The 20,712-nt window shown below is 36.0% G+C and overlaps 1 protein-coding gene across 4 annotated transcripts in view; it reads right to left on the bottom strand.

Annotated features, from left to right (window-relative positions):
• The window catches only part of Jade3 (jade family PHD finger 3), an 88,528-nt gene that overhangs the window by 20,195 nt on the left and 47,621 nt on the right, over positions 1–20,712 (bottom strand). For 3 of the 4 annotated variants that reach the window (XM_029473174.1, XM_029473171.1, XM_029473173.1), the window contains 4 exons: positions 13,553–13,630; positions 10,896–11,086; positions 6,433–6,644; positions 1,126–1,293 (listed from right to left, as the gene is read on the bottom strand). In XM_029473174.1, the coding sequence (XP_029329034.1) occupies positions 1,126–1,293; positions 6,433–6,644; positions 10,896–11,086; positions 13,553–13,630 (649 nt within the window). The remainder of the gene's footprint in view (positions 1–1,125; positions 1,294–6,432; positions 6,645–10,895; positions 11,087–13,552; positions 13,631–20,712) is intronic. The other variant, XM_021153960.1, reaches the window with a different exon arrangement.

The following is a 20,712-nucleotide window of genomic DNA, read 5'->3' as shown; positions in this document are numbered from 1 at the left end:
CCGCCTGCCTCTGCCTCCCAAGTGCTGGGATTAAAGGCGTGCTCCACCACGCCCGGCTTAAGAATAAATTTTGAATAAAGGCCTTAGGTAAGTGTTGAGTTTAAGCACTCAAAAGAGCTTTTTAAGTAAAGAACAACTAACTAGGTGTGGTGGTCCTTAATACCAGAATTTGGGAGGCAGAGGCAGGTGGATTTTTGTGAGTTCTAGGGCAGCTAGTCAGTAAAAGAGGGAAACCTTGTCTTTAAAAAAAAGAAATAGAGGAAAACTACCACAGTGGGCAAGAGTGATTGTTTACTTTATTTGTAACAGCCTAAAATAAGAGATCCAAAGCAGAATAAATAAATAGAATATCCATATAATTATGACTAAGCAATGTAAATTAATGAACTACTGATACATACTACAACATGGAGTTCTAGCCAGGCAACAAAGAATACTTACTCTAAAAATATGAAGCGTAAAAACAGACAAAATGTATCCATAGTGACAGAAATTAAAATGGTTTACTCTCAGGAACTAGGGACCCTTCCAGGATGCTATTTATATATTTCTGTGGTATTTCATGCTTTATTTTGATTTGTGGCTACAGGTATTTTAAGTTAAGCTTTACTTTTAAAAATGTTTTTTTTTTCTCTTATGCTTATCTTTTTCTTTTAAAAAGTAGTTTATTTTAAATATTTTTTAATATTTATTTTAAAATTATGCATATATATGTGTGTGAGTATGTGCATGTGTGTGTATGGGTGCCTCTGGAGGTCAGAGGCCATCAATTTCCTGGGAGGCAGAGTTACAGGTAGTTATCTATGAGCTGCTTGACATGCAGGAAGCTAAACTTGGATCTTTTGTAAGAGCTCCTAATAGCTAAGCTACCTTTAGCCCCACACCCTGGACTTTTATGTCTCTTCTCTCATACAAATTTATCAAATAATACTGAAAATATCACTCACAAATACAGAAATCTGGGCTAATAGGCACAGTTGTATACAAGAAGATTGGAGGTAGCACAGAAATCTCAGAAATACAGTTGATCAGATAGCATTTCCATGACCAGTCTGAGTCTGTCTAAACATCATAGGAAGGAAGGTACCCTGGAGGAAATTGGCCCAGATTTGGATGGTTACTTACTTCTGGAATCCACAGGGCACAGCTGACATGAGCCCATTTAGTCCCTGTTCTGGTGGTCTTCATGGCTCCACCTTTCTTAGGACATAAAACACACTGTGGATAAATGCCCAGGACACAGGAGCGGCACAGCCAACTACCTTCTGGAATCTTGAGAATGCCATAGCAAGCCTGTAGGTAAGTATGAAAAAGAGATAAGCACACATAGTTGAACAAGTTCATATCTAGGATTTCGTAATTTTTAAACACTAAAAACCAAGCTTGTAGCATCATCTGAACTAAGATTAGCATGCATACCTATGAGAAATAACTTTAATGAAGATAGAAAAAGACTAAGTGGTAATTCATATCAAGATTAGTCCAACTACTAACTAAGAGTTGGACTACAGACATTTAAAAATTTTTATTGAAATAATCCTTTTCCTATATTCCAAACTGTCTTCATTGTTTATATAACAGGCCATCCAAGCAATGATGGAGTAATTTCAACATGTCATGTAGTATTGTGATAAAAAAGTGAAATAAGCTAATGTTTATAAAGAATCTAATACCTGGTACATAAAAACATTCAGCAAATTATAGAAATTATTTGCTTGGGTTGAATAAAAAGACTTGTGAATTGAGTTACAATTGAATTATAATCGAATTACAATGAGTTCTAGGAGCGTTTTCAATTCTTTATTGAATGATACTGGAAAATAAATGATAACTCACAGAGATGGAAGATTACTTAGGAATTATTCTAGACTGTCCCCATCTTCGATTTTGTCCATTTGACCCTCTTTATTGCTCAACTCTATTTCAGAAGAAACCTAGTTGCCTTTAGGTTCCTCACATAGTTAAATATACCCTACCTATACCATCAACTGATTCAACCTAGCAGTTTCAAAATTTTTGTGAGTTCCATGAGATTCACACTTAGGTGAGATTCACTAAGAATTATAACCATCCATTGCCAAACTTTCTTTCCTTTTTTATCTTCCAGACCAAATCCCTGGACTTTTACTTACTTACCTTCATCCACTGACTCTTGGTGCTTGCACTTACTTCTTACATTGAGTCCCAGAGGCTGAACTGCTTTTCCATCCCCATCCTCACCACTATTACTCTATCCAACTCCTTGTCACACTATTCTAGGATGAATTTATTTCTAAATTTGTTTATTCATTCTTCACAGCTTTCACCCTTCCTCTATTTAGTTGTCAGATTCTTCTCAGTAAAATTCTCTAGGGATTTTTCCTGTTCTTATCTCATTTATTCACCATCATCTAAACTAGGTGTTGGCTACTGCTTAAGACCTGTTTTATAAGGCTAACAAACTTAGAATGCTTTTTTCACATTTTAAAGAGTTCTAAATGGGGGGAGGAGACAACACACAATAGAGATTATACACAGTTGGCAAAGTCTTAAGTATTTCTGATACTAAGTATTCAATATCTATACAAAGAAGTAGACTATGGATATATACACAAAAAGGAATTGGAATGGTTTTAACTTTCACATAGTTTTAAAGAAAAAAGTTGTATGATTTTAAAATCTAAAGTCTAGTAATACAAACTTCTGAAGTGCGAATGTATAGTTGACACTGAAGAACAATGAACATGATATGGTGGAGTAAAAAAGGTAAATTATACTTAAACAATCCAGATGCCAATATGCCACTATTCTTTTAGAGAGTAAACAAATTTTTAAATTATTATTTAAGTGACTTTACAGTCAACAGAGGGAGCTCTAACCTAAGTAGTTATTTATGATCCAAATTACATCTACTTTATAAGAATCTCAGTATTTTATTCATGTTTCCTGGGAGCTTTTTTTATGAGACAGATATGTTCATCCCAGATTGGTCCTTCAAACTCACAAACCTCCTGCCTCAAGTGTACTGCCACGCCCAGTTTGGAAGAAGGTCTTTTTATGAAATTTCATATTGTAACAAATTCTTAGCATTCACATATATCAGTTTATAGTCTGCAAGGCCCAGTCAAATGCTATTGCCAATGTGTGAGAGAGGTATCATTTATAGTGACCTGGTATATTTCTAAAACAAATGCCATAATTTGGGTGTGTGTGTGTGTGGGGGGGAGGATTATTACGTTACAGTTACGTCAAGGAACCTGAATATAATTCTTTGATATTTTCCCCTAATTGTAAAAGACAAACATGGAAAATATATAAAGATGACCTCTGTCTTATTTCCTTCAAGCCTACCATAGATTCAATCATTATCTAAGACCTCTTTAGTAAGAAACATTATGAAGTTCAAAACTGTTCAGATCTTAGGAAAGTTATTATATAAGCCCAATGGGACCAGGGACAAAACCATATGTGTTAGTATTTCTATAAAAATATGAGTATTTGAATAAAATGGGTAAAGACTATAAACAACCTTATATTAGCTAAGTTTTGGTATTGTTTCCAAATCAGTTCTGGTTTAGAATTTCAGATAAAAGGGAAATCATCAGAAAATTATAATTTTGGAATTAAATGTATGAGAGGACTTATGGGTGTGTATTATCTGATACTTTAAGTTCATAGTTAAGTCATAAAAGATTTTTATTTCTATTGAAAATATATTACAATGGCAATAATTGATACAATGAAGATAACATTTCCAAATTTACCTTTTTAAAGATACAACTAAATGAAGAAAAAGGCTAAATTGGTAGGGTAGTTTGAATGTAGCAGATGTGCAGCTTGGTCTTCATGTAGGTCCCTGAACAATTGCAGTGGGGGCTGTCTCTGACTCAAACTCTGTTGCCTGTCTGATCCCTTTCCCCTAGCTGGATTGCCTTGCATCAGTGGAAGAGGATGCAGTTAGTCCTGCTGATTGAGACTTGATATGCCAGGGTGTATTGGTATGGTGGGGGGTTGCAGGGAGGTGACATGACAGGGGAAAATGGGAGTGGGAGGGTGGGAGTGGGAGGAGAGAAGGGAGGGAGCTGTGATTAAATAAACTGAATAAAAACATAAATACAGTGAATAAATAAATGAATGAAAAAATAAAGGATAGAAGGATTAGAAGGTGTAGCCTTGTTGGAGGAAGTAAGTCACTGGGGTGGGCTTTGAGGTTTCAAAAGTCCATGCTATGCCTAGAGAGAGAGTGTGTGTGTGTCTTTCTCTCTTTTTCTCCCTCTCTCTTTCTCTCTGCCTACAGATCAGGATACCACTCTTTAGCTACTGCTCAAATGCTTGCCAGCATGCCAACATGCTTCCTGCCATGATGTTAATAAGAATAAACCTCTGAAATTGCAAGCAATTAATGCTTTCTTTCATAATAGTTGCCTCTTCCCAACAATAGAACAATGATTAAGGTAATTGGTGACAAAAAATTTTGAGTTCTATCTACAATAGGAAAAGTTAAGGTTAAGGTTAGGTGGCCTGGAAAAGTCTTAAGTCTTGGTTGTTTTCTATCTCCTATGTTATGCAGGCTCATTATTCTATTAGTTTTGACCAAAATTATCCTTCTAGAATATAAATATCCTTTTATAGTTGATGGAATAAATCAGAAGTTTTTTAGTTTGTCAGAAGATGCTTCACATGTGTGCCTTTTTTCCTTTCCTATCCCTGGCTTCCTTGCTTTTCCTCCGTTCTTCAAATACTCATAGATGCATGATTCTAACATATTTTACCCACTCTTGACTACTTGCCATTAACATAGTCTGAGCCTTTCTCGATATACTGACATCAGTTTTCAGCCACTAAGATTCAGCGTTGAATGTTACCTGCTGAAAGTTGTTTTTTACCTTTATCATTTCCATGTATTACCACAGCAGCATGGATTTATAATCTATAAAAGTTCCTGGACACTATGGTAAACTGACAGTTTCTTTTTAGTCATTACACCATGGTCTACCTGGGGGAGGGGCAGAAAGCGTATCTGGCTCTTAATTAGTGTGTCACCATAATGCAGCACAGCCCTGGCTCATGGATGGTATTTAGTGTTATACAGTATTTGTTAAATAAATAGTATCAATAAAACATATAACATATTCAGACAAATAAAAACTCAGTTAAGTATAAATCAAGAACGAACATGAACTACAGCTTGGAAGATAAGTACATTTTGATAATGTGAGGTAGAAGACAAGATTGTGTATGGCTATGTTCACATGTACATGAGTGCTTGTACATGTGTGTGGAGGTCAGAAGTTAGTGCTAAATATCTTCTTCCTTAATGGTTCTCCATCTTGTTTACTGAACCAGGGTCTCTCAAGGGACATGAAACTTGATTTAGCTAGGCTGGCTGGCTGATTTAGCTAGGCTGATTTAGCAAGTACCAGGGAACTTCTTGTCTCTGCCTCTGCAGACCTGGGCTCAGTTCTCTACATGTATTTTGGGAACTCAGGTTCTCATGCTTTGGCAGCAAATATTTCATCAACTGAACCATCTTTAGCTCTTAGAAGAGATTTTTAAATTCAGACATGGATATAAAATGGAGACAGGATAGTATTAACAATATTCATCACTATACATCAAGTGACCTTGTTTCACCAGAGCACAGAACATAGATATGGACAGGAGTTGAAATGAGTGCTGACATCACTAACACTATTATTATTAATATGTCATTATTAATCATTATTAGTATGTGTTAGAAAGGATGTCAAATAACTTGGGTAAAGTCACTTAACCTTTGCTTACATTGTCTGTAAAAAATAAGGCATTAAGACAGTCCTTTAGAGTCCCAGACACCTGTGGTCTCTAAAGGTAGGGTTGACCTAGGTTTCTTTGAATAGTATATATACTATATACTATAAGGGAAGGCCTATATACTATAAGGGAAGGCCCTGGGTACTAAAATAAGAACTCTTTGCCTTCTATATATAGATTACAGATCATGGGTCAGTGATGATGTCCTAGAGATTCTAAGGCAGAGAATATCTTAAATGCAGAGGAGAGTCTCCTAGGCAAGAAGTATAGGGACTTCCTGAGTGAATCAAATTAGACAATCTCAATGGTCTGGACATAATGTGACATAATAAAGACCTAGGTTTAGTCTCTTGGGTATAGGTGAAGCAGCTTAGAGATCATAAGAAGTAGTGTTTCTAGAGAGAGTACTAAAAAAAACAGAGCCTAATTTTTATTTTTCATCTTTAAATGTAAGACATTTACATATGGGTGTTAGAAATAAATAATTAATGAAATTTTAAAAATCTGACTGTTGATCAGGTAAGGGCACTTGAGCCAAGCCTGATAATCTGAGTTAATCCCCGAACCCCAACACTAGAAGAACCAATGCCTAAATGTTATCTTCTGACTTTGACACTAGTGTTGACCTTGTATGAGGAGATGCTCTCCATTTGGACTAACCTGATGTACACAGACGTTACACTTATCACAGAATACCATATCATTCCCTTCTTCACTGTCTGGAGACCGGCACACATCACAGATCACATCTTCATCATATTCTATTCCTAGCCCTTCCACTGTTTCAATAGCATGGTTCATATTTTCATGGCAGTGGCGTTCCAGAACTTCTATTGTCTTTTCCATAAGAGTCTCATCAATTGGGCCATAACCTGCACAGAAAAATATAAAATTGAAAAAAAAATAAATCCTTGTCCATCTCCTGCTAAAAACCCAATCTATTTTCTTCTATTCCTACTACTATAAGACTTTTATGAACAGCTGTAATTTTGAACACTTTAATTTGTAGCATATTAAATTTCTTCTTTGAACACAAATAACATTATTAACAAATTAACTTCACTAAGAACACCTAATAATTATACCAGGAGTTTTTCATATGATAATATACTAATGGAAGAAAATTCTAGGTAAATATGTATTTAGGAATATATATATGAAATACTGTTTTTAAAACCTGATTTTTAAAAAAAAATCTAATACCATTTTCAATAACAAGTAGTACTAGAAACCTATTAGCATTCATAAAAATGTAATTCTGGAATCACTCTTTTCTTTATTCCTTTTTCTTTTTATACTTTTATTTTTTCCCTCACTTTCCATATTTAACCCAACTGAAAGATTCAAATGGTTGATGTTGGTAAAAACCCAGTTCTCCTAAGAGACCAGTGATTTTTGCATGTACACATGCACACACACACATAGACACACACAAGTATAATTTTCAAAATTAGTCATCATAAATACTTTCAAATCTGTATAAACTACCTTTTTATCTACTTATGAAGCAAAACATTTTATCAGGCTTATTTTTCAGTCAAAGAATCATACATACATACATTCATATATGCATATACTTAGCTACACACATATATGTATATATTTGTGTGTATCTATCCCTACATAGAGGGATAGATAGGAACAGAGAGTTAGTGTCTAGGCTGGGTAGGTACCCAAAGAACTCTGTATCCTGTACATAGATATTTGTAATTCATGTTTTTTTTAAATTGCTGCTCTATTGACAATAGCAAGGAAATGGAATCTGCCTAAACAAATGCATAACTGATTAATGAATTATAACAATATAGTACATATAAACGACTTTATCAAGCCATAAATAAAAATGAAATTTATAAAAAAAATGGTCTTAGAGAGAGGTGTGGGAAAGGTAAAAGAATGTATGTGATTTGCAAACAGAAGGGGGAATACTCAGAATGAAAGGGTTTAAGCACGGATGGGAAGTGGGGAGATGAGGGACTGGGGACAGGGTCAACCAAAATTAAGTATGTATGAAAATGTAATAAACTAGCTACCTTGTAAGCTAATTTTAAAAAGCAGAGTTATGGTGTCTACTTATGAGAATTTGGATTCAAATTCTAACTTTATCTCCTATTAGCTATGTAAGCTTTGTTCTTATATATAAAATAAGAATACCGAATTATTACCTTGTGAGAATGGGCTATTTTGCTCATTGTTTAGTATGGTACCCAGTATGTAGTCAGCATACACACTTAAAATTCTTTGATTTGAGCAAAAATGCTTAATTTAATATTTTTAAAGGTTTATTGTAAGCTCTAAACTGTGTGACTACAATACCATTAATTCTAAGGAAAAACTCGACACAAGGCAAACCTCCTAAAAATCTCTTCTAAGGGGTCTAGATCAGTGGTGTAGAGCAGTTGTTCTTCCAGAGGACTCAGGATTAAGCCCCAGCAGCTACATGGTGGCTCACAATGATTCACAACTCCAGTTCTAAGGGATGTGATGCCTTCTGGCCTTTGCAGACATCAGGCATGTATGGAGTACACACATAATGGCTGGATTTACATGTTATCTTGACACAAGCTAGAGTCATTGAAGAGAGGAAGCAAGCCGGTAAGCAGAATTTCTCCATGGTCTTTGCCTCAGCTCCTGTCTCTAGGCAAACAGAAGGTTTGCCTCTTGTTTGTCCTGACTTCCTTCAGTGATGAACAGCCATGTGGAAGTGTAAGCCAAATAAACTCTTTCCTCCCCAACTTGCTTTTGGTCATGGTGTTTCATCACAGAAATAGAAAATATATCTAAGTCAGAGGCAAAACTCTCATATACATAAAATAAAATGAATACATCTAAAAAAACTTAAAAACTACAGTTTAAAGAAACAAATACTTTTTTGATTATTTTTAAGATCATAATATATTCACAACAATACTTGCTTCCCCTTTCTCCCTCCAAATCTTCTCATATACCCTTTCATGTTCTTCAAATTCATGATCTCTTTCGTTTCACTAATTATTGCTCCATGCGTATGTACACACACACACACACATCACTTAGTCTGTATAATGAAACTTGTATGCATGTTTTCAGGGCTAATCATTTGTTACTGGATAACTAGTGACGGTACTCTTCCCTGGAAATGTCTATTTCTCTTGCTCTCAGCATTCCCTAGTTGCCTGTATTTCTTTGTATAGGGTTGAATATGGCACAATCACCTAAGTGTACAGTAGTGGTATGCATGTCATGGAGGTAACCAATAGCTCTATTTACAAGAGGGAAACTATAAATGGTACTGGAAATTTAGCTAGTGCAAGCAAAGTCATGGATATTGAAGGAGAACCTACAACCACTATTTTACTAAACCAGCACAATCTCTAATTATATTCTAAACATTTGTCCTTATACCTACAAGTAAGTGCAGTCTCCACCCTTCATCGAGAGAACTTATCTTTTAAATAGAGACCACTACAGAAAACCATAAGCAATCAAAATGCAGAGTTGTAGAGCTCAGCTTCAATGGCTATATATCTACAAAACACACCCCAGAGGGAACATAATGATCGTAGGAACCAGAAGACCAGGAAGTTTGCTATGAGGCTGTGTCTCCTAGTGATGTCAGAAGCTACACCTATAAAATCTCACCAATATGAGTGCCTAAAGATGAACTGAACAAGGATGACACAAACAGATATGCTAAAGTAGATAGGGAAAAAATCCCATGAGGCTTCACCCCTACACACACAAAACAGCTCTTCTAAGATTAAATGAAATGTGGTGTCCTGGATAGGATCCTATACCAGAAAATATCAGTAGAGAAAAAATGGAAAGCCCAATAAAGTCTGGGACATCAGTTAACAGTGATGGTACCTGTGCTGGTTTCTTCATCATGGTAAATATACCACAGCAAAGTAATATGTTAATATTAGGGAAATAATATATCTGAGGTAAATATTTGCATTTTCTGTGCTGAATGTCCATTTTTTTTTTACTGTAAATCAAACTGTTCCATTAAAAAAAAAAAGTAAAATGCTCATCCAAAGAGTATTAATTGTAAAGCATTAAACTTATAGGGCAGTTTTTTTAATCAAAGGAAGCATTGTGATGATTGTTATCTATGAATTCTATATGCATGCAAAACCACACACTGAGGTACTTTCATTAGGTTGTCATACTCTGTCTTTGCCACTCTTTTATTGCCTTCTCTGTGATTTACACTCTTAATTGGCCACCTGAAACTCTTCTTAGAGGGTAAATAAAAAACAGAACATACTAAGGGTTTTTTGTTTTTGTTTTTGTCTGAGACAGGGTTTCTATGTATAGCCGTGGCTGTCCTGGAACTCACTTTGTAGACCAGGCTGGCCTGGAACTCAGAAATCTGCCTGCCTCTGCCTCCCAAGTGCTGGGATTAAAGGTGTGCACCACCACGCCTGGCACACACTAAGTTTTTAAGAGCCAAAACTAAGATTATGTTTTTGGCAGAATAACTGTCATTACCACGCCAAAGAAGATTTAATATAATTTTAACTTTTTTTAGTATATATTCATATACTAGCTTCAACACAGAAAACTTAAAACTGAGTTTAAAACTAAGAACTGCTTTGGAGATATTTTTCCATTTAATTCTGGGCAACAAAACTAGAAGCCTTCTATTAAAGGATGATCAGAGTAACATCACTTGTAGTGGGTGCTGTTAAGTGCTGTAGATAGACCTTTTCTCCAACATCTGGAAGACACACCTCAACCTGTGGCCCTGCTCATTAATAAGAATGCTTTTCAGGACTAATTCAAGAACAGGTTTTAGTATTCTTTTCACAGAAGTTTAGTCAACCATCACCACACTAACATTTAACAATATGAAACAACTTCATGAAATTTATGTGCCACCCATATCTGTACTATTACATTGAACTAAGGAAAGGTCATTTAAATTTTATTATTCTATTTTAACATAGATTAAAATTGATATAGATAAAACACTACTATATTTTATGCACTTGAATAAATGCCTCATTTGGTCAAAAATAGTAAGTGAAAGGGTGGATAAGAAAGGAAAGCAAGACAAAAGCAAGTTTTGCAGTGCTTTAACAACTTAAAAAAATCCACTGAAGTCAAAGCACAACTTACTTATAAAGAAAATAGCTTACCCATTTCTCCAAGATCTTCATTGAGTTCCTGAAGCCAGAAGATATCCATGTCATCTAGGTCATAGCGGCATGTAGATGCTGCTAGCTCCAGGGTATTGATATAGCCAGGTTCTGCAGACTCTGGGCTGGAGCAACGGATATATTTCCGGGGCCGGACAAAAAGCATCTCCTTTACTTTTTCAGATAAAATCCTAGAAAAGCAAACATTGGCAACAATTAACAAAATGACAGATTTCAGATGCTGACAGGATACACCAAACGACTTTGGATTCTGGGGTGCATGCTCTGCTTTGTACTTTGGGAGATATGGCAGATCCCTTTCTGCAAATTCAGTTTCATCATCTGCTGTGAACTTATTGAATGATAATGATATGCTTCATTTACCTCCACATATCTGAGACCCTACTACCATTTGTTCTAAGAAGTGTTAATGTATTGTGTGTTCTTGGTCCAATAGTCACCAAGTATATTTAGAAGGAAAAAAATCTGGTAATAAGTATTATCTTCACAAAGGTAGCATTAATATGCCTCAGGAAAACCCATGATTTTCTTCCATAGATAGTAGTGCAAAGTACAGGTTTTAGATATATACAAGCATAATTTTGGGGCCTTTTTTGCCATTAATTTGTCAAGTGGTCTTGAAAAATTACTCAATTTAGATAAGGTTATATTTTGCTGCAAAAAAGTAGACAACAATAATAAGTTAATAAAATAATACCAAACTGGTAAGATTATTATGCTTATATGAAATAAAATATTTAGTATGATATATGATAAAATCAGGTTTTGGTAACATTAGCGATTGCTATATTCTTATTATTTTCATTATGCAATTGAGTTAAAGCAAAAAGATCATAGACTTCCACAAAACTCAAGGCATTCCTAACACATATGAGAGCAGCCACAGGTCTGAGCCAGGGCAACATGATGGAATGAAAGATTCCTACTGTTGCATCAACTTTTGCAGTGAGCTTGAGAAAATCTATAGTGCTCTTGATATTCAAGAAACCAAGGCAAGAAAACCAATCAAAGGAAAAAAATGAAACAAAAATTCAAGCCCACAACTTATTCTACAATTGATGGTTTAACAGATGAGGCATCAGAAAAATACAACTAGGAGGAAATCTGGATTATTATTTCCTGGCAATTTTAAAGAACAGAGTTATTTAGAGGGGGGGGGGAGGCTGACTCGTGTTATTATAAAATAATGAAAACCATTCCTCTGGAAGGATTTGAGAGTTAATTTAATTATAGAGTCATTATATATGTAGAAGGGTTATCAAGCATATCAATACATGTAATATATAGTTGATCATGTAAGTGTAGAGAGCATATTTATTTTCTTCTAAGCATTCTTCCCAAAGCCCATGATTCCAAATAATTTATTTTGAATAAAGTTAATAACTATATATTTGTACATCTAAATTTTTATATAATATGGAGATTCGAAGCCAAAAGCAGTAAATATTTGAGGAAAATGCAAACTTTAAACATTAATTGAAGCTAAACTTTTGGGAACTGTATCCAGAGGCCTGTTTCCAAATGAAAAGGAAAAACACATGCTCTCCAGAGACTTCAAGATCAAATATACTGCACCTCTTTGGTACATGGCCTTACAAAGCAATTATAGAATATTTGATTTTTTCCCCAAGATATGTCTTTTTCTTTAAAAAAGACATTATAGCTAATGATTCATTTCAAGTACTTGAAATTATACAAGGAAAATGTACATTATAATCTTTCTTGAATGAAGGTTATGTTTAAAAAGCTTCTGGAAGAACACAAAGGAGAATACATTTATAACATCAGAGTAGGCAAAGGTATTTTAAATCAAACACAAATGTCATCAAACATAAAAGGAAAAGACTGAAAAAATACACGTACTAAAACTATGGTTATTAAAAGAGAGAAAAAAAGCAATTCATGGGGTAGATGATATTTGCAACTAAAGATAGGCAACAAAGGGCTTATATCTATAATGTATATTAAAGTCTAACAAATCAATTTGGAAAAGAAAAATACTCCAATTAAAAACTAGGGGAAAGACTTAAGCAGATACTTCACAAATAAGGCTACATTATGGCAAATAAAGAATTTAAAGGGCCTCAATCTTATTAGTTATCACAGATATTTAAATCATAATCAAAATCACTGTTATCTATTAAAATGGCTAATATTTAAAAGACGGACACAAAACTAGTCTATGAAGGTCTAAGTGATGGTAAGAAGCTGAAGCAAATAGACCTATTATTATGCTGCTGGCTTGGGCATGAACTGATATAAGCCACTTTTATCAGCAGATGTTATAGTTATAAGGTATATATTCAATATGAACAGACAGATGTCCTTGACCTAGCAAATCTACTCCTAGGTATATATTTAATAAAAATTCACAGACATGAAAGATAAGTAAAAAGGTTTAGTTTCTGCAATTGCTGGAAGCAACCTAAATGCCTACTGAGGGTGAATGGATAAATAAACTGTGGCATATTCACACAATGAAATATGATGTATGAGTGAAAACTTAATGAACTACTACATGCAATGGCATGGATGGATCTCACAAGCATAATGATGAACAGAACAATCCAATCTCAAATGAATACATACTATAGGGTTCTATTTGTATGAAGTTCGAAAACTGGCAAAACTGTTACCTACGGTGAGGGAGGTCAGTTACTGGCAGGGAGCAGAAGAAAGGCTTCTGGGGTGTTGGTAATGTTCTATTTCTTGATCTGAGTGGCAGTTAAATGAATATGTTTAATTCAGGAAAATTCATTCAGGTATACAATTATGCATTCTACATTTTACGAGTGTATATCATATTTCGATGCAAAGTTTAGCATAATGATAATTAGAATGGTGATATCATCTCAGTCACCTTTCATTAAATATAGTGAACTAAAGTCTGAATCTGAGGAGTGAAACAGTAACACCAAATCCAAGAAAACTCATGGGTAAAAAGGTCATGCAAATTTACAAGAAGTTGCTGAACTTAGAGAAGATCTGTAGAAATGTTACTTTGGGATTTTATTTTATTTTGGATTTTATTCTAGAATTTGCTATGTAGATCATGCTCATCTCCAAGTCATAGAGCGCCTCCTGCCTCTGCTTCCTGAATACTGGATTTAAAGGCATGTGCTACCATGCCTAGAGGATTTTTTTTGAGATAGGTTCTTTTTTGTTGTTGTTGTTAGATTTTTAAAATTTATTTTTATTTATATGAGTACACTGTGGCTGTCTTCAGAAACACCAGAAGAGGGCAGGCATCCAATCCCATTACAGATGGTTGTGAGCCACCATGTGGTTGCTGGGATTTGAAAATGGGACCTCTAGAAGAACAGTCATTGCTCTTAACCGCTGAGCGATCTCTCCAGCCCTTGAGACAAGTTCTTGCTATGTTCCCTGCTTCAGCCTCCCAAGGGCTGTGTGTTAGTATCTCTAGCTTAGGCCTTTTTAGAAACAGCTTCATTTACATAGACACACACACAACATCTGGTTATCAAGACACACTTAAGAGTATCTTTTTGATGGTACACAGGGCCCCCAATGGAGAATCTAGAGAAAGCACCCAAGGAGTTGAAGGGGTCTGCAACCCTATAGGTGGAACAACAATATGAACCAACCAGTACCCCCAGAGCTCGTGTCTCTAGCTGCATATGCATCAAAAGATGGCCTAGTCGGCCATCATTGGGAAGAGAGGCTCCTTGGTATTGCAAACTTTATATGCCCCAGTACAGGGGAACGCCAGGGCCAAGAAGCGGGAGTGGGTGGACAGGCGAGTAGGGCGATGGGGAGGGTATAGGGAACTTTCGGGATAGCATTTGAAATTTGAAATGTATATAAAGAAAATATCTAATAAAAAATTTTTAAAAAGAATATCTTTTTGTTTTATGTGTGTGACTAGTATAGCTTTAGAGCAGTGTTTCTCAACCTTTTTAATACTGAGACTATTTAATAAAGTTCCATATGTAGTGACTACCAACCATAAAACTTTTTATTTGCTACTTCATAACTAATTTTGCTATGAATCATAAGTATCTGATATGTGACCTCTAAGGGGGATTACGACTCACAGGTTAAAAACTACTGCTTTCCTAAAGAGGAAAGCCTGAGATAATCCTTCTATGATTTTCTTTGGACATATAGAGACATTATCAATGGCATCAGAACACTGACCAAAACAGCTCATGTTCACAAACCTAGAGATCTAAGTAGTTCTGTCAGGATAAGGTAAGCGTAAATTTAAATTTAGACCCTTTAGTATAACTGAATGTTTCAATAGCTTTCTAAGATGATGAACTTTTTTTTAAAGATTGATTGATTGATTGATTGATTTATTATATGTAAGTACACTGTAGTTGTCTTCAGACACTCCAGAAGAGAGCGTCAGATCTCATTACAGATGGTTGTGAGCCACCATGTGGTTGCTGGGATTTGAACTCAGGACCTTCAGAAGAGCAGTCAGTGCTCTTAACCGCTGAACCATCTCACCAGCCCGATGATGAACTTTTGTTAAAGGACCCACAACCATAGGTCTAGGGAAAGGTTTATTCACTTGTTCTTCAGACATATATATCAGAGTGGCTGGAACAATACTAAGTCAGGTCCAAGTGGACTCTGCTGTGCCACTGAGGATTCATTGAAAATGAAACTACTACTACTATTCTTTTTTGACCTAAAGCCTCCCAAAGTAGCTTATTGACAGTGGCCACTCAGGGACTAATTGATCTCAATATTTGAAAGGTAGAGAATATGCTGTTTCCTAGTGAGTGTCTAGAATTATTTGTGAACAATAGAAACTATAAGTATCACAGTATTATACAGTTTAAAAAGATTTGAAATGAGTATCTTAAAATTAGCTATTAACTAAGTCTCTCATAAAAATGTCTTTTTTTTTTTGAGATAGTCTCAACTCTATAAACTCACCATGAAGTCCAGGCTATCCCTGAACTCATGTTGATCCTTCTGTCTTTGCTTTCCAAGTGCTGGATTTATAGGAGTGAATCACAACCCCTGACTTCATAAATATATGTTTAGGTATACTCTCTCCAAATGCCCCTTGTTAATCTTGTTACTTTGTGATGACCTATTCTTCCAAAGTTTCTGTTACTTAATGGATAAGACAGTTGCACTTACATGACATAATGACATTTTCTAAATTTCACATATTCTTTTACAATGTGACTCTAGTCTTCAAGTTATAAAGATTATTTCTCTCCCCTTTCAATAGAAAGTGGCCTATGATGGTTTGAAACAGCAGAGATAATATCATGAGCACTGCAAGCTGGGTCATAAAAAGGAGTGCAGCCTTCACCTGGCTGTCAGGTACAATTCAGAGTCATGTGTCTTGTGCCTGGAGCCTATAAGGAATATGACTGTGCTGAATTGTCAGACGATGAAGCAGTCAAGTCAAATGTAATTCTCATGTCATGCCAGACTAAGGACACAGGCACATTTGTAAAAAGGCCTTTAAAAGGTTTCTATTCCTGATCCCCAGCTACTTACTGTGTGACGTTCAAATTTTGAGTCTAATTGCTCTGAGTTACTAAGTTTGGGGGCAATTTACTATAAACACTGAAACTTATAATGGAAATACTAGGGACCATCTTTAAACTTCAAATAACATGTATGAAAATGCTTTATACATTGTACACACTCAATTTCCATAATCAAAATCATGAGTGGTAGAATTCTGTAGCCTATAATGGAAAGGGAATGATGTGGAAAGTTATGGGGTAGGGGAAGTAGTTGGAGGTCCAGGAGGCCCAGATGCCCAAATACTGCAGTAAAGTTAAAAGGAAGGCTTGTGTAGATATGCATCATTAAGGGGCATTTTCCTTTCAACTTAATACATAAAATTTCTATGTATTTTGAAAGTAGAGTCAAGATCTCCTGTATATAGAAATTAAATATGGGTTATAGGATGATCCCAAGGATGTCTCAAAAACCTTTTTATCTCTTAGAATATTTACTGTTTAACCATTCCATGTGTATGTATGTGTACATCTATGTTATTACTGAGAATCAAATTCAGAGCCTAGGCAAGGATTCTACCATTGTGCTACTGCCCCAGCTGCCTTGGAACACTCTTGATGAGTCATTTCTTATTGAAACCTAGATATCTGGGTAATTATAAAACCAGAGATCTTATTTAAACCTTTAGTTTTGGCTGGTTTCCTAGAAAACTACTATGATTGGTCATCAGAGTTGGGGTGGAAGACAATGTCTTATTATTGCCAAGAAGCTGTAGGTTACCACTTACTCTCTATGGCAGGGATTTTCTGTTACTTATGGGGTGTGGCTAGAAGTTCTGGCTCCTACTAGACCTTCACTGATACCTCCTTCATTAAAATTAGTAAGAATGACTGAATGGCCTTGACTGACACAACTAGGAAAGGAGGAATCATTATTTTCAGGTAAAAATGAGAATATTGTTTGCCCATTAAGTCTTCTGATACAACCCTAAACAGGCTGAATCACCACTGTAGGGTTAAGATAAAGTCTAAGCTCTTTATTGCATTTGTGCTAGAGAAGAGGGTAGAATGATAGCCCAAAGGGTGTTTCATAAAGTTTGGCTGGAGATGAACAAACTGTAAGATTTCTGATTTGATTGGCAGTCCCTTTCCCAGTCACTAGGAAGAGTGAGCTTTTCCTACTTTTTTTTTTTTTTTTTTTTAAATCATAGGTGCTTCTTGGTTGCCACTTTCTCCAGAATCTGGACGCAAAAAGAAAATTCAAGAAACACAGCTGTGTTGTTTCAAAGGTATCAACAACAGTAGATCCTGTCACCTTCTTTTCATCTTTTAAAGAAGTTTGTGTTTTACAAGCTGCTTATGACTTTTAGTTGTACTTAATGAGAGAGAATTCATAGGGAGAAGTTTATCTACTTACTTGTACAAATGAAAGCCTGGATAAGACTGATATGACAGTTACAGAGAGAAAAGTATGAATATATACATACACATAAATTTGACAACTTAGATAAAACAACTAACCCTTTAAAGCACCCAAGTACTAAAACTCACCAATATGAACAAGATAACTATGAAAGATTAAATTTATAGATAAGATACCAAACAACAAAAGAGCAGTGTCTAGATTTAGCATATTTTACTAGAGAATTCTATCAAACATTTAAATAAGAACTGAGGTTAAAGAGATGGCTCAGCAGTTAAAAGAGTGTAACTGCTCTTGCAAAAAAAAAAAAAAATCCAAGTTTGGTTACTAGCATCCATCAGGCAGGGCAGATCACTACCACATGTTATCTTCAGCTACAAGAGATCCGATGATTCTGGCCTCCACAGGTACCTGCCTGTGTAAACACATACACTCATTCTCTCTCCCTCACATAATTAAAAATAAAAACCAATTTAAAAGAATTAACATCATTTTATATAATCTCTTCTGAAGAGGGATAGAATGTATCCTAATTTTCAAAATTTACTTTTTCTCTTTGATATCATTTTTATTCTTCTCTCATATATTACATCCCAACCACAGTGTCCTATCCCCCTCTACTCCTCCCAGTCTCTTCCCTCCACTTTTCCCAATCAACTCATTACTGTTTTCCTTCAGAAAAGGTCAGGCCTCCCAGGGATATAACTCAAACATGACATATCAAGGTTGCAATAAGGCTAGGAACTTCCCCTTGTATGAAGGCTGGACAAGGCAAGCCAGAAGGAGGAAAGGGTCCCAAAAGCAGACAAAAGAATCAGAGACTGTTCCCAGTGTTCGGAGCCCCACATGAAAACCAAGCTACACAACTGTAACATACGTGCAGAGGGCCTAGGTCAGACCCATGCAGTGGGTTGGTGGTTCAGTCTCTGTGGCCCACTGTGATCCCAGGTTAGATGATTCTGTGGATGATGTTCTTACGGTATCCTTGTCCCCTCTGGCTCCTACAGTCTTTCCTCTTTCTTTCTCTTTCGCAGGATTCCCCAAGCTCTACCTAATGTTTGTCTATGGGTCTCTCTGCATCTGTTTCTATCAGATGCTAGGTGAAGCCCCTCTGATAACAATTGGGCTAGACACCTATCTATGAGTATAGCAGAATATCATTAGGAGTCATTTCATTTGGAGTATGTATCTCTAATTGTGAGAGGAAGCTAACTGTCAGACTCTAAATTTTATTGTGCTACTATCAGATAGATACAATATTTAAAGTAGTACATGGGACATTTTCCACCTAACCCACAAATTAAACTCACTTCCATAAAGTATATTTTATATACTGATTTAACATCAATACCAAACATCAACTGAGGTGTTTCAATTTGGAGTGTTAATGGGATAAATAGCACCAAGGTTTGTTTACACACACACACATACATATACACATACACACATATATGTATATGTGTATATGTATATATATGTGTGTGTGTGTCTGTGTATATGTGTGTGTCTGTGTATATATGTATGAGACAGTAAAAGACCTTCAAACAACTTCTAGTCCTTGAAGAAGGAAATTGAAAGTATCAGAAGATGGAAAGATCTCCCATGCTCATAGGATGGAGCCCAGGACCCAGAGGCTGAAGAACTCAGAGACCCACAATAGAACGAAACATAAATAGCAAAAAAAAAAAAAAAAGGCAACGAAACGACTCCTAATGATATTCTGGACCTTGGGGAATCCTGCGAAAGAGAAAGAAAGAGGAAAGACTGTAGGAGCCAGAGGGGACAAGGATATCCACAGAATCATCTAACCTGGGATCACAGTGGGCCACAGAGACTGAACCACCAACCCACTGCATGGGTCTGACCTAGGCCCTCTGCACGTATGTTACAGTTGTGTAGCTTGGTTTTCATGTGGGGCTCCGAACATTGAGAGCTTTAGGACCTTTTCCTCCCACTGGGTTGCCTAGCCCTAATAGGAGAGGAGGTGCCTAGTCTTACTGCAACTTGATATGCTATAGCTGGTTGATATTCATGGGAAGCCTGCCATTTTCTGAAGAGAAATGTAGGAGTGTATAGAGGCAGGTAGAAGGGAATTGGGAGGAGGGAGTTGGAAGAGAGGAAGGAGGGGAAACTGCAGTTGGGATATAAAAATGAATAAAAGGACAAAATAATAACAAAGACACGAAAATATGACTTTTTTCATTCCTGATGTTCTTCTTTTTAGGAGATGGGAGATGGTATCAATAATAAGCAAGTGAAGCTTGGAATGTGTGTTAAAAACAAAAAAGGGTTTGGAAGCTTTCCTTAACAGAGTGTGTGGCTACCTTGGCCTACATTATTAGAAGTGATTCAGTAAGCACTTCTAGAGCATAAATAGGACTATGAATCTGGTGAAAGAGCAGATAAATTAAAGATACTTTCTCTACCCTTTAAGCAACTAACATATATTGGGCCTGGTGACATGTTTGTGATCCTAGTACTCACAGGACTGAGGCAGAAGAACTGTAACTTGAAGTTATTTTGTGCTATATAATGAGTTAAAGGCCTGCCTAGGTTATACAGTGAGATGCTATCTCAAAAAGGGGGAGGGGAACTAATTAAGTGGTAGAAATAAATATACAATAAGAAAGAAAGAAACAAAGAAAGAAAGAAAGAAGAAAGAAAGGAAGGAAGGAATATCAGACTGAGTGGATAGGGTAGGGGTGGCAGGATTCTGGAGGAGTTAGGAGAGGAGATATTAATATGATCAAGGTACATTGTATAAAATTCTCAAAGAATTAATAAAATACTATTTTTAAAAGGCAAAAAAGAGCCGGGCGGTGGTGGCGCACACCTTTAATCCCAGCACTCAGGAGGCAGAGGCAGGCGGATTTCTGAGTTCGAGGCCAGCCTGGTCTACAAAGTGAGTTCCAGGACA

Source organism: Mus caroli, chromosome X (genome assembly GCF_900094665.2).
Source record: "Mus caroli chromosome X, CAROLI_EIJ_v1.1, whole genome shotgun sequence".
Taxonomy (NCBI): Eukaryota; Metazoa; Chordata; class Mammalia; order Rodentia; family Muridae; genus Mus; species Mus caroli.
The sequence above is the reverse complement of the archived record's forward strand: the minus strand, read 5'-3'. Positions and strand labels throughout refer to the sequence as shown.